Source organism: Sinocyclocheilus rhinocerous, unplaced genomic scaffold, assembly GCF_001515625.1.
Source record: "Sinocyclocheilus rhinocerous isolate Xijiao unplaced genomic scaffold, SAMN03320098_v1.1 scaffold2831, whole genome shotgun sequence".
Classification (NCBI taxonomy): domain Eukaryota; kingdom Metazoa; phylum Chordata; class Actinopteri; order Cypriniformes; family Cyprinidae; genus Sinocyclocheilus; species Sinocyclocheilus rhinocerous.
The window spans coordinates 55493-70210 of NW_015659001.1; the positions used below are offsets into that span (position 1 = coordinate 55493).

Sequence of the window (14718 nt, forward strand, 5' to 3'; positions counted from 1 at the left end):
GCAAGCATAATTACACGAACTAAACAAACACACACACACACGCCTCTCTTTAGTATGGAACACATTCAGTATGTGAGTGTTTGACGGATTTAGTGTGAACTTACACCTCTGAACGCGTCTGCTGAAGTCCTGATATCTGCTCTGGCTGCCGAGATGCAGGTTTAATGAGTCTGAACGGAAAAAACAAACATATTGGACCTCACTACTGTACGTTAGGTAAACAGATGTGCTAAAGAATGTATTAACGTCTCACCAAAGCAGCCATACCTCGTGTAAGATTGTTCTGGGTAGATGTTACCATCCTGTCCCCAAAAGGGTTCTGATAACCCAAATATGTGAGTCCGAAGAAAGCCATAATCAAAACTGTATTATGAGAACTAGCAAAACAATAGCAGAAGGGACGACCTGAACCGAACGAAAAGAGTCGAACACGAGATTCACGCGCTGTCTTCAAACGCTGTTTAATGTGTTGCCATGGATACGTGCACTGCCCCCATCTCCCGTTTATTTATCAGCACTTTTATAACCTAAACCCTAAAGCGATTCGAAGTCATTAATATTTTTCTTGTTTATATCCCCTCAGTCCACTTACTAATTCGCTGTTCCTTAGCACACAATTTGTTTGTGCAGGAATTAAACCGAGGGTTAAATAATCCAATGAGATGCACCTGGCATGACGGCATAAATTACTGCTTTAAGTAAATTTAGTACGAGCCATTTTCTAAATATTTTCTCTGGCGTGTATGTTTACAACTGAAAAGTGGCTACAACGCTTCGCTTTAGTGCAGGTAAGTACATAACGTTACTTATATTGAAGCACCATTCTTTGAGCCACCTCAGTCCTTTTTATAAGACAGATTTATCCTTCAAATTACGGAATTTTTGTTTTATTTATTTATTTTTACTATTACTGATACTTTCTCATATTTAGGTAGGTCTTTTGCCATACCCTGGACCACAAAACCAGTCATAAGGGTATTTTATTATTATTATTATTATTATTATTATTATTATTATTATTTTTAATGTGCACTGATGAATTGTGCAGGAAGATGTATTGATACAATAAATAGGGCCAATCTTGTGTTATTTTAGCATTTTAGTTGTCAGGCAAGGCACATTTTTTTATTTATTATTATAATTTTCTTTTCTTTTGTCTTTCCATTTTTGAGATGTATACATCATCTGAAAGCTGAGTAAATAAGCTTTCCACTGATGTAAGCGTTCCATTGATTTGTTAGGATAGGACAATGTTTGGACGAGATACATATGTGAAAATCAGGAATCTGAGGGTGCAAAAGCCTTTAAAATCGCCTTTAAAGTTGTCCAAATGAAGTTCTTAGCAATACATATTACTAATCAAAAATTACGTTTTGATATATTTACGGTAGGAAATTTACAAAATATCTTCATGGAACATGATCTTTACTTAACATCCTAATGAATTTTGGCATAAAAGAAAATTCGATGTATACAATGTATTGTTGGCAATGGCTATTGCTACAAATATACCCGTGCTACTTATGACTGGTTTTGTGGTCCAGGGTCACATATAGTCTTTTAGGTTGGGCTATGTGGTTCTTTTATAGATTAAAATAGTTATTTAATAAAGAGTAGAAGTTTGACTTCTTTATTACTCAACATTTCTTTTTGATAAGATGTCCTGTATCGTAGTGCACTGCACACCGGTGCTTTGAACCACATTCATCCGCACAGAGGAGCAGAGCTGAAGCACTACCAAAACAATTCTTCCACTAGACACAGGTTTATTTTTAACTGCTTGAGGGCCAAAGGTTAGGGGAGAGCTGGGTGGGTTGAGACAGTTTTTACTTGCAGTGTGTTTAAAGTGAGCATGTGACAGTAATGGGTCCAACTTAAATATTTACATAAATTTCAGGATGTGGTGCATCCTTGGGAATAATCACTTTGGATCTAAAATAAACTGCTTTTAATGTATGACTTTCCAAATAAAAGTGGCCCCCAGTGAGGAGTAAATTGAGCCACATGGGGTTAAACTGTGCCACTGATTATGCTTAAAGGGTTAGTTCACCCAAAAATAAAAATTAGGCTGTGTTTCACTCACCCCCGATGCATCCTAGGTGTATATGACTTTCTTCTTTCAGACGAATCCAGTCGGAGTTATATTAAAAATTGTCTTTGATCTATCAAGCTCTATCGTTGTACTCGGCGGGTGTTGCATTCCTTCAGTTCAAATTACGTGAAATAAAAAGCACCCTTCCACAAAAAAAAGTGTCTCACACGGCTCTGGGGGATGAACAAAAGCCTCCTGTTGCGGATCGATGCGTTTTTGTAAGAAAAATATCCATATTCAAAACGTAATAATCACTTCGACTGGATTCGTCTAAAAGAAGAAAGTCACCTAGGATGCATCAGGGGTGAGTGAAACGCAGCCTAATTTTCATTTTTGGCTGAACTAACCCTTTAAGTAAAACGGAACATTTTCACCTCGTGCTATATCAAAGCAAGAGAAATTCAATAAATATGACTTTGTAAAATCTATGTGCGAGCCTTGTGATGGACTGGCCATTCGTCCAGGGAGTTTTCCTGCCTCTGGCTCAAGACACTGGGTTGACTTTGCAGGCATTTTTAAAATGATTTAAAAAAATTCTGAACAAAATATTTCAAGTTGAACTGCAACTGACCTTACAGAACTGGGCTAATTACTCAACATCTTACTTATGAATGTTGCAGGGAAATACAACTTCATAAAACTTCAATGACCAATTTTCATAAATGAGTTTAACATTTTCAACAAAATCAAGTCCAGAACAAAATCAAAAATATTTGGTCTAAAATTAATGAAATATTATTGAATTACAGTAAAATTATACTTTTGGCTCAAATTACCCCACTCCTACCATTTTACCAAACTTGTATCATCCAGCAGTTTAAAGCTAACACTAACTATAGCCTTGATTTATAACTTCCTAGAGCACAAACATGCGTGATATTTTTTTCAGATTTGTCTAATTGAAATGTTTGGTCTAAAATTAATGAAATATTATTGAATTACAGTAAAATGATACTTTTGGCTCAAATTACCCCACTCCTACCATTTTACCAAACTTGTATCATCCAGCAGTTTAAAGCTAACACTAACTATAGCCTTGATTTATAACTTCCTAGAGCACAAACATGCGTGATATTTTTTTCAGATTTGTCTAATTGTTCAGACACAAGAAGCATGGGTCGTTAAACTTATATATTAGTTTTTTTTGTTGTTTTTTTACTTAAAAGTTACCAATTATTCAATGGGCCTCTCTCCATCACAGGGTTAGTAAAATGGTTAAGTCTTCAAATATGTGTGGTCATATCACCAATTTTGTTTATGGTTTACTAGAAACAAGGGGTGGCTCAACTTCCACCGGCTCAAATCACCTCGCTCTCCCCTACATTATTGTAGCTTTAAAATAGTTCTGCTGTGTGACAAATGAATCAAAATATCCCATGTTTCACTCATTATTCCCTCAATTATTATGAGCTTGTCAACTACTCAAATTGAAAACAGCACAAACTAATTTACTGATTTACTGCAGACATTTCCAGATGCTACAAATGGCTAAAGTTATATAAAATATTCTGTTTTTTATTTTCTTCTAGGATGAGCTTACGAAGTCCTCAATGTACACTACCCATAAAACTGAGCATCTTGGGACTGACCCTTTTAATCACCATTCTATGGGTATTACTGCTGGATCTAGGAGGGTGGAGGTCTGCCAGTTACTGGTATCAAGATCTTTCTTTAAAGCCAGGATATAGAGGCAGTGTGGGTAGGAATTACAGTAGCATCTGGCATTTTCAGATGTATACCTCTATACCACCTTTTGAAAGGGCTTTAGCGTTATCTGGAGATGCCAGATGTCCCTCTGGGTTCTACAGCATGGAGGAGCTCAGGCCTCGCATAGAGAGACCTCAGGAGGATCCAGAAGGACCTGGAGCTGATGGAAAGCCCTTCGTCACTGGCATCTTGACACCTGCAGAGCTGAGGGAGAAGCAGGAGGGCCTTTCTAGAAACGGCTTCAACCAGTTTGCCAGTGACCGCATCTCCTTCCACCGCAGTCTTGGTGTCGACACGCGGCCCCTCGAGTGAGTACCACAGGAGGCAGACAGCAAAATTGTTCTTATTTGACCTTTTGATCATGTAGCACTAGTTCACTGTTACTCCTCCAAGATGCATTGAGCAGACGTTCAGCAGATGTCCATGGTTACCCACTACCAGTGTGATCATTGTGTTCCACAATGAGGCATGGTCCACTCTTCTCCGCACCATCTTCAGTGTCTTACACACTTCACCGGCTGTTTTACTTAAAGAAATCATACTGGTGGATGATGCAAGTACTCAAGGTAAGTAAAGGCATATATGCATTGCATTTTTAGTAGGGATGTGCGCGACGACTAATTTGACTGTCGTTTAAACGGAAGTTTTGTATCCGACTAGTCTAAAAGCAAGAAACCCCCAAAAGATGGTAAGAAAAAAAATATTTGTGCGTGTATATAATAGCCTACATTTGAAATACTTAATCTATGAATCACACTGTCAAATCCCTCAATGAATTCCGCTTGCCGCACACTTGCCTCGCGTTATCATCATTTCATTTTAGGCGGTCGTTAAAAATAAAAAAAGAAGAGCATACACTCAGCGTCGGTCAAAGCATAGCTTATTTGCCACAACTGACACAGAAAACTCATGCGAGGTCTGAGGTAAAAATTTAGTTTACGCCCAGATACACTTTTAAAAAGAATGTATTCTTTTTCAAATGTTTTAACTTGTTATTTAAAATGTTTTAAATGTAACAATGGTAATTTGATTGTAACATAAAATGATGGTAATTTGAATTATAATTGGGTTTTTTTTCTTTTTCTGTCGTGTAATCGATTATTGCTTTCAGTGTCGACTAGTAGGAGCTGCACCGTTTAGTCGACTAGCCGAATAGACCCGCACATCCCTAATTTTTAGGTACCTTCTTTGAATAAGGTCGACAATAAAAAAAAAAAAATAAGCAAACAAATTCAATGGACTTATGTTGATGGAAGGAGCCAAGCAATATCTAGAGACCAGAATATCATAAAGACCTGGCGATGGCATCTTTCGACTTGAGCCAGTAAGCAGCCACCCAGGAGAAATGGCTTAGTAATCACTCAGAGCACCCTAGCAATGCCTTCGCAATCCCCAGGACACACTATCAACACCTTAGCCAGCACCCAAAACATTTTAGCAACGACTTAGCAACCACCCAGAACATGTCAGTGCCTCATCATCCCCCCCACGACACACTAGCAATAGCTTGGCAACCACTCAGAGCACCCTGAAATGCCTTAGTTACCACCCAGAGCATTGTGGCAACACCTTAGCAACCACCCAGAACACTCTAGCAGCAGCTTAGCATCCACCCAGAACATTCTAGCAGCAGCTTAGCATCCACTCAGAACATTCTAGCAATGTCTTGGCAACCAACACCCTTGTAACACCTTGGCAACCACCTAGGACAGCCTATAGCAATGTTTTAGCAACCAACCAGGACACACTAGTAGTGCCTTAGCAATCCCCAAGAACTCCCTAGTAACACCTTAAAAACCACCAGAGCACAATATCAATGCCTTAGCAACAACCCAGAACGTGATACTTGCTTAGGCATTACCAGAGTGTTCTGAGTGGTTGCTAAGGCATTACCCAGAACACAGCAGCAATGCAACCACACAGAACACCCTAGTAATGCCTTAGAAACCACCCAGAACACAATAGCAATGTCTTACACCATGTCTAAACCGGGCCGCGCCGCAACATTGGCATCTAGTTAAGACATTCTATCTTTGATTTGAAATCTTGTAGTTTAGTTTTAGTGTATTGATTATTTGTTTTCATTTCAGATCATCTCAAAGCCCCATTAGAGCAGTATGTCCAGTCTCCGAGAGAGAGACGAGGCAGCGCAGATCCGTCTCATAAGTAAGTGGGGAATTTACCGAACGTGGCACGTGTATGCAATACCCGCAACCTCACACCAAATTTCAGGCCGTGTAGATAAGCAAGCATATATACAAATCATTTAGTAAGCAGAAATCCGAAATTTACCTTAGCATATTAAGTTAGAGGAAGACAAGTTAACAATTTATGATAGACCTCTATTTATAAACTGAATCAATGTTTTGAAGTGGATGAATATTTTGGTGTGGCTGGCCTTGCTCCACCTGTCCATACAGATGAGCCTTAGCTGCTCAAATCTTAGTCCTCTAAACGGTTAATGTATTATATTCATACAGCTGTGAGGATATAAGGGAGAAACATAAGGGAGAGAATGGTAAACATTAGTCTAATCAGAGTTGAAGTTATCAAGTAGGCATATTAGTCGACTTCCTAGACTGATTTTGTGTGTTTTCTCAGGTGAGTGTTTCTATGGTTGGTTGGAGCCCCTGTTGGCCCGGTTAGTTCAGGAACCTACCACAGTTGTGAGCCCAAGCATTGCTGTCATCAACAAGAATGATCTACAGTTCATTAAGCCAGTGATGTCAGGCCGCACACATACTCGTGGGAACTTTGACTGGATCCTGAGCTTTGGCTGGGAGACTATACCTGAAGAAGAGAGGGTGAAACGCAAAGACGAAACCTATCCTGTCAGGCAAATGATCTACAAATTTACAGAAACAGAGACCCCTTTCTCATAACACATTTTAATTTAAATTGCATTTATATTGCTGTTGCCTATGAGACACCAGTTTTCATGTGGTTTAATTTTTCATTCAGGACACCCACTATTGCCGGTGGGCTTTTTGCCATTTACAAGCAGTTCTTTGAACACGTTGGAACTTATGATGACAAGATGGAGTTTTGGGGAGCAGAGAACATAGAAATGTCATTTAGGGTAAGACCCTCTCACAGGTTTCTATCTTTTGCATCCATTGAGTGAACTTTTTTTTAAATTTATTTATTTATTTGTTAACAGAAATGGAAGATTTTGACATTTGACAACTCTGTTTATTCTAATTCTAATACAGTTTTGTTATTGTTAACTATTACAAATCATTTTCTTTAATTCAATTCATTCAATTTAATTCAAATTTTATATATATACTGTATATACACACACGCGCGCGCGCACACACACACACACACACATACATATATATATATATATATCAGTAAAAATGACAACTGAAATAAAAAAAAAAGTACCAAAATTACTAAAGCTAAAACTGAAATAAAAAATTTAAGTGAAATAAAAATATACAAAAATGACAAAAGCACAGTACAAAAATGATTAACCCAAACTAAAATTAAAATAAAAACTGAAAATATATAAATGAAAGAGAATTCAAAATATTAAGAAATACTTTAATGTTATATAAATAATAATAAAAAATAAAAAAAATTGTTCACACTGTTCTGGTGTCATACATTATGTATTGGCTCTTGCAGGTATGGCTGTGTGGAGGTAGTCTAGAGATCATTCCCTGTTCTGTGGTCGGCCACATCTTTCGCACCAAAAGTCCACATTCCTTCCCAAAAAGCATAGATGTGATCGCAATCAACCAGGTTCGCCTCGCAGAAGTCTGGATGGATGATTACAAGAAGATTTTCTACAACAGAAATAAAAAGGCTGCTGCCATTGCAGTGGAGGTAAGAGAAATATTTAAATTACAATATTTTAGATTACAAACTCTTAATTGTACAGCTCACAGATTTCTCTTCTACCTTTGAGGAGCACAGAAATCATATGGGGACATCAGTGAGCGCCTGAAGCTCAAAGAGAGGCTGCATTGCAAAAATTTCTCCTGGTATCTAGAAAACATTTTCACTGAGGCCTTTGTGCCCGATTTGAACCCTGTGCTGTTTGGATCGGTAATGTAGTGGTGTAATTTCGGATTAATTGCAATAGCTATTACCAGGAAAATATTTATTTTTTGTGCATATTGTGTCTGTAGTTGAAGAACATTGCCACAAACACTTGTCTTGATATTGGTGAGAAAAATCCTGGAGGGAAGTCAGTGGTTTTATTCATTTGCCACAACATGGGAATAAATCAGGTACTTTATGATAACTGCTGTCATTCTCACATTATTATTTTTTTTATTGGCCATTATTAAGACTTTTACAAACATTTGTTTAGCTTGTTTGGCCAAAATGAACAAAAGCACACTGCAAATAAATATGTAAATAATATTAATAAATACTATAGTATACAAATAGCACTAAAATAATTTTAGTATTAAATCTTTTATTGGCCATTTTTCTAGACTTTTTCAAACCATTTGTTTTGCTTTGTAGTATTTTGAGTACACATCACATCAGGAGCTGAGGCATAATATTGATAAGCAGCTGTGTCTGCATGCGACGATCGAGCCTGAACCCGTGCAAGTGGAGCTGTGCAACTTTCAGGGCGAAGGAACCGTCCCTGCTCCACAGCAGACATGGAGTTTGATTCTTGTTTCCCAACAGGTGTGGTACATCTCCCAACATCCCTTTGCCTCTGGCTGCATAATGTCACAAATAATGAGTGCAGTATTATGGCACAAAATTATCTTATAATCTCAAACTTTTGTGGGTGTTATCTTTTAGAGATTTAAATTTGATCTTTAATGTGTGTTATCTTACCTTTTATATATTTGCAATTGTTTGCAGATATATCTTCTCCATAATGCTCTCTTTAGTAAGTGTTTAATGGTGGAGTATGGCAACATCATCATGAAAAACTGTGACCCTGCCAACAATTCTCAGCACTGGTCTTTCATCTGATATGAAGTCAAAAGGGGCTCATCCTCCATCAGATTCTTTTATTCTTTTTTTTTTCTTTTTTTGGAGTATTGTACAAAACAGAAGTGCAATGAATATTTAAACAAATGTTTCATCACTGTTTTGCTCTAATGTAAGTTTGTGCAATGTATCAGGAGTTATTACTTATTTGATTTATAAATCTGTCAAATGAAATGGAACTGATTAAATTAAACCTAACAATTGTGTTTCTCGCATTGAACGCTGATTAGTTTGTAGCATTTGACCATTGTATTTATTAAATGAATGCTGATGATGAATTAATGTCTTTTTGTAAGCAACGTGTGCAATGACTGGATGTACTTTTGCAGTAAATTTAAGGGTTTAGCTATCTCTGAGTCAGGCGAAGTCACATCCGAGTCACTGAGTCACATCCGATCACCAGGGATCTTGGTGAAGATCTCCTTGCTACGTTTCTGGACTTGGGAACATGTCAGTTGCGTTGCTGTCTATAGAGGGTCAGACAGCTCTCAGATTCCATCAAAAATATCTTATTTTGTAATTCTGACGGGGCTATAGCTCCCCCTAGCCCCGGTGTAGCGCCGTCACTGTCTGCAGTTGTTAACGTAATGCTGAATGTCTAAATCATTGAAGTAGCTTTATACTAAATATATACGCGAATATGCTTAATTGTTCCAATTATTAATAGTATGTTAGTTTATTTTGGTGTGTGTTTTTTGTTTTGGTTTTATCTGCAGTGTCATGCTGACATTCTTACAGACCGCTACATTCGACTTTTTTCTAGCTCTTATCAGCAGAACTTAATTCTCATTAGATATTCCGCATGCGCGCTCTCCATTGGACTGAAGAGCGTTCAGCATGTACGCCATTGGAACGTTTAGCTGTCAATCACCGCCCTCCTGCAGTCTGTCCCCGCCCACGTCCCTTATCCTCGGCGCAGGTGCGCGGTGACGTCATACGCTCCAGCAATGATGGGCAGTCGAGCGAGCGCTGGTGAGTTCTTCTCTACACCAATAAAATCACAGAGGCCCGCCGTGTCATTTTAACGGAAGGAGGAAACTGTCTTAAAGAATGGCACTATAGTCGGTATTGTTACATTTCATTGAGTCTGTTACAGGTCTTTTGCCTTTAAATGCTGCTATTTTTGTTTGGTTAAGTAAAGAGCACTAAAAAGTAAGTAGCATGTTGTCATGCAGATTCTGCAGTGCATATTCTGCTGTCTACTAACTTCAGATTTTCCCTTACCAGCTTTATCTTGTAGAATTTGATGTTCATTTTATTCCAAATGTCGATGTTTAAGGCATTTGTTTTGAATGTGATGCACTGCGTAAAATAATCAGCAAGCTGTTAGTCCAGTCAGTGGCAGGCTGATTTAAATCCCTGTTAAATAAGGGATTGTGTTAATAACATTAAGGTAGGTTCAGAGTGGGTTTGTGGGAGGTTGTGTTTTTGTGTCACACGAGGTTTCTATGTGCATCTCTTCTGTATGCCACAGAGAGAGCACACACTACAGTCCCTGAACACAGTGGTAGGACTTTGTCATCCCAATGCATCCCAATTGTAATGTGATTTGTCAAATTACTAGACTAGTCAACACTGTAGTTGGTGTTGTGTATCTGTTCCCTATAGAGTGCAAGTGACTGCATTGGCAAGGAATTATTGCATGTGAAAGAACTTTAACAAATGCATATACTTTTTCTAGACCACTTCCTTTAGCATGTATGTCTTCAGAATCAGGAAATTTAGTTAAACTTACTCTGTGCTTGTGTTATTTGTTGATATTGTGTTTCTTGTTTAATATTCATACTAATGCATTTGACATTGTACTGTGTGTACTATATGTTGGGCAGCTTTCAGGGCTGCACAATTAATCGAATTTCTAATCGCCATTACAATTATGGATGCCACAATTACGTAATCGTTCAAAGCGGCAATTAATCATTCAAAGTCCACTTATGTTATTATGTGTGCTTAAGATGCTTTTTCTTTCTTTCTACATGTTATCTTAAGGGTTTTTTCATTGTTTTAATTTTAGTTTTAGTATAACACTAGAATACCATTCCTATTTTTACTTTTTTTATAATTTAAAGAAGAAACCAATCCGATGTATGGTTGACATTTGAGGCTAAATACTATAGAAAAGCACTAAAAGTTTTTCAGTTAGTGTTTTCAGCTTGTTTATTTTCATATAAAAATACAGCATGCAGTTGCATCAAACAATGGTATAAACATCATTCAATGTAAATTGTGATTATCGTAATTAATAATCACAGTTACAATTTCAAGGGAATAATCGACAATTATGATTTTGGTCATAATCGTGCAGCCCTAGCAGCTTTAGTAAAAGCTCTTTGGAGAACAGCTTTACTTGCATTATTTTTCAGTAGTGATAGACCAATTTATTTATTTAGCCGTTTTGAGGTTGGTGATGGCTAATTAGCATACATAGAGTGTTATTTTGCTGTTTTTGTTGTCATTTGTTGCATTATGTATATATCAGCATTCTCGTCCATCCTGATGGCTGTTATCTTCCAAAACATTATATATTAACTGCCCTGCCAACATTTTCACTGACCTATTTTTTTTTTTTAATATATAATATTTTAACTTTTATTTTAGAAATATTTTTTGGCACATTTAAAAACACTTATAATTTAAAATTGTTTAACTTTTCTTAAACAAAATGAAATTATTTTTAATAGAAATGATACAGCTGTAATATAACTCCAGATAGCTAAAAAAAAAAAATCATAAACCTACTTTTGATATGACTGTATGAACATGAGGACAACTTGAGATCTGTGGTTTAATCTTTTTCTGACCTCTTGACAGACAAGATGAGCCTTCCCCTCTCACGCTCTGAAGTGTTTGGGCGGCTGAGGAAAGAGCTACACGATGATGTGGAATTTCACCAGTCTGACGTTCATATCTTTATCATCATGGGTGCTTCGGTGAGTCTCAGTGTGTTTGTTTGTGTGTATCTATATTGTGTATGTGTATCAGTGTGTGTGTGTGTCTATATTTAAATCTCTCTGTCTGTCTACTTATGAGGAGTTGATACGGTCTCATCTGCAGCCATGAATTGTCTCTTATTTTGTACACTTTACATCTATTGACAAACCAAAAATGTGTGTGAATTAATGTATTTGGGCTACTTTTTCTTTACAATGACTACATTTACATGCACATCAGTATTATATTAATCTGAAATAGCCAATGTTCTGAATATGTGTTCCCTAATCTAAAGTGTTACTCAGAAAATGTACCAAAAAAGCACGCTCCCCACAACTTCCCAGTTTGTAAAGCGCATTACAACTGGCACAGGTGCGCATACAGTTTCATCACCGGATTTCATCACACTTTCCATGATTGCATGTAGTTTGTAATGAGCACTTCCACATTCTAGAATTCGCCATTCTGTAAACTAAGTCCTTACTAGGGCTGCACGATTATGACAAAAATCATAATTGTCGATTATTCCCTTGAAATTGTAATTGCGATTATTAATTACGATTATCATAATTAACATTGAATGATGTTTATACCATTGTTTGATGCAACTGCATGCCGTATTTTTATATTAAAATAAACAAGCTGAAAACACTCTAACTGAAAAACCTTTAGTGCTTTTCTATAGTATTAAGCCTCAAATGTCAACTATACATCGGATTGGTTTGGTTTCTTCTTTAAAATATAAAAAAGTACAAAATGAATGGTATTATAATGTTATACTAAAATTAAAACAATGAAAAAACCCTTAAGATAACATGTAGAAAGAGAAAAACATATCTTAAGCGCGCAGAATAACATAAGTGGACTTTGAACGATTAATTGCCGCTTTGAACAATTACGTAATTGTGGCATCCATAAAAATTTGATTAATTGTGCAGCCCTAGTCCTTACTGCAAACTTTCATCCCCTTGCTTTTCTTCTGTTGCTCTAGTTACATATTACTGCATGTGTTTATTAATGATTGTGCCATGCTTTCCATTTCATGGTGGTGTTGTTGGGATTGTTGGAGATAAGAAGTGTTAGAGTCCTAATTAAAATATTGTGAAAACTAGGGAGGTAACAATTCACACAACTCGCAATGTGAGACAATTCACAATACTTATTTGATGATACAGTTTTCCCACAATTTTAACAAAATGAGATTTAAGAGAAATTATAAATGAAAAGAGTGCTTTTATTATTTCTCAGACAAAATGCTGCACATTTCTTTGTGAAATTTAAATGTCACATAACAAAACTAAATTTAAATGTTAAAACAAATCCCAAATAAATTAATAATATAAAATATTTTCATATAAACAAACTAAGACTTTGCCTGTGCTCTTCATTACAAATTAGAGGCAACCGCTGCATTTTAATCACAATTCAAACAAAGATGATGCGTACATGCAGCATGGGCTTGATTTAAGTTAGATTGTATAATTTTGAAATTTGAAGCAAAAACAGAATGGATTTAGCCAAAGACTGTAGAATACCCAAGACGTGTCACTCATATAGTTTTAAATGGGGAGAAAAATTCAACACTCAATATGGCCGCTCTATCGAACGAAGCCCCGGCTTCTGAGCAAAAGAGCCAATCGCTAATCGGTAAAGTCATTGCATCTTTAGCTTTGTGAAACTACCACATAAAACATCTGAACAAAACGGAAACAGCAGACAGGCTGGATGAGAATGCAAAGTCACTCTCTGACAGCAGGTGGCGCTTATGGAACAGCAGCAATATTGTGTTTTTCCGTTGGTTACCGCTGTAAACAAAGCAGCACTGTATACTTTATTATATATATATAAATACTTTATTATGCATTATACAGAGGCCAGATGAAAAGAAAATACCATCTAAACTTTTCTGAAGACAGTCAGTTCCCCTCAGAGATGCATTCATGTAAACTCATATCCCCAATTGTATCACGATTTGTTTAACATCTCAACCGACTTGAATCAGTCGTTACAGCAGTACATCCCTAGTGAAAAAATACTAAAAATCTAACCAATGACCGTATCTTGACTCTTTGAGAAAAGAAAATACACACTGGCATACTGTACGCATATAAGCATCAAATACCAGAATATGACCGCATCCAGAATATAGACCTTAACAGTTAATGTACTGTAGATGTACACTCTATGAAGAACCTGTAACATCCATTTTCATTGTATAAAAGTGGTCTTTATAGTGGAGAAGGGTTCTTTAGATTAAAATGTTCTTCACACTAAGGAAAAATTTTCTTTTTGGAACTTTTCACCTAGAACCAAAAACGGTTCTTCTGTGGCATTGTTGCCTATTAAAAATAAAGGTTTCCAAAGGTTTTTTTTTGTTTTTGTTTTGCAAGTCATTGAAATGACTGTCAAAAAGTGGTCCAATTTGTCCAAAATCATTTACTAACATATTGATTTAGATCCTATTTCATATTATTTCTTGTACATGGTAGTTTCTTTGGTTATACACCGTATAGTTTTACAGCACAGCCTGCTAACTGCTGATCCAATAAAGGAAGAAAATCTCAGATTCCTCTGAATTAATAAAACAGCCTTGATATTTTGTACAAGGAAGTACAGCAGAAATTATGCAACCATGAAGGGACATTACCAGCGTAGGGCTTCTTTTTATCATCCAGACAGAACAGGGTGGTCGAGTAATTCAGCGGTTCAGTTCACAGCCCATGAACGCTTAAGACCTTGAAAGCTGATTGGTTGAGTGTGGTGATAGAAGATCTGTGATTGGCTAGACATGATGAAAGACTTATTGTATCTAGACAGCCTTGATTAGGTTCGGCATGAAAACGTAAACTGTGATGAATGCTGACAGACCCAATGTATGAAAAAAAAATCATACAAAATATTAAGAATGAAGTGAAAGTGAAGTTTGCATTATAGTAGTTCAGGCTTTTACACTTCTCCATAGACTGTTAATCTTCTTAACTTTTAGTTGTGAAATTTAAACCCTTTTCCTCCTTTTTTTT

The 14718-nt window shown here is 36.6% G+C and overlaps 2 protein-coding genes across 9 annotated transcripts in view; both read left to right on the top strand.

Moving 5' to 3' along the window:
* Positions 1-709: 709 nt before the first annotated feature.
* LOC107723119 (polypeptide N-acetylgalactosaminyltransferase 6-like) lies at positions 710-9134 on the top strand. The gene is made up of 12 exons (XM_016531632.1): positions 710-788; positions 3622-4107; positions 4193-4365; positions 5890-5965; positions 6280-6317; positions 6401-6635; positions 6761-6878; positions 7433-7633; positions 7724-7855; positions 7939-8040; positions 8282-8452; positions 8636-9134. Exons 2-12 carry the CDS (start codon positions 3623-3625, stop codon positions 8747-8749), a joined length of 1845 nt encoding a protein of 614 aa, XP_016387118.1. The 5' UTR covers positions 710-788; position 3622; the 3' UTR covers positions 8750-9134.
* A 313-nt stretch (positions 9135-9447) lies between these two features.
* Positions 9448-14718, top strand: part of LOC107723128 (glucose-6-phosphate 1-dehydrogenase) — an 18420-nt gene continuing 13149 nt past the window's right edge. Inside the window, exons 1-3 of one of the 8 annotated variants that reach the window (XM_016531649.1) lie at positions 9700-9739; positions 10242-10274; positions 11579-11697. In XM_016531649.1, the coding sequence (XP_016387135.1) occupies positions 9715-9739; positions 10242-10274; positions 11579-11697 (177 nt within the window). In that variant the 5' untranslated portion in view covers positions 9700-9714. The other 7 variants (XM_016531651.1, XM_016531654.1, XM_016531650.1 and 4 more) reach the window with 7 other exon arrangements.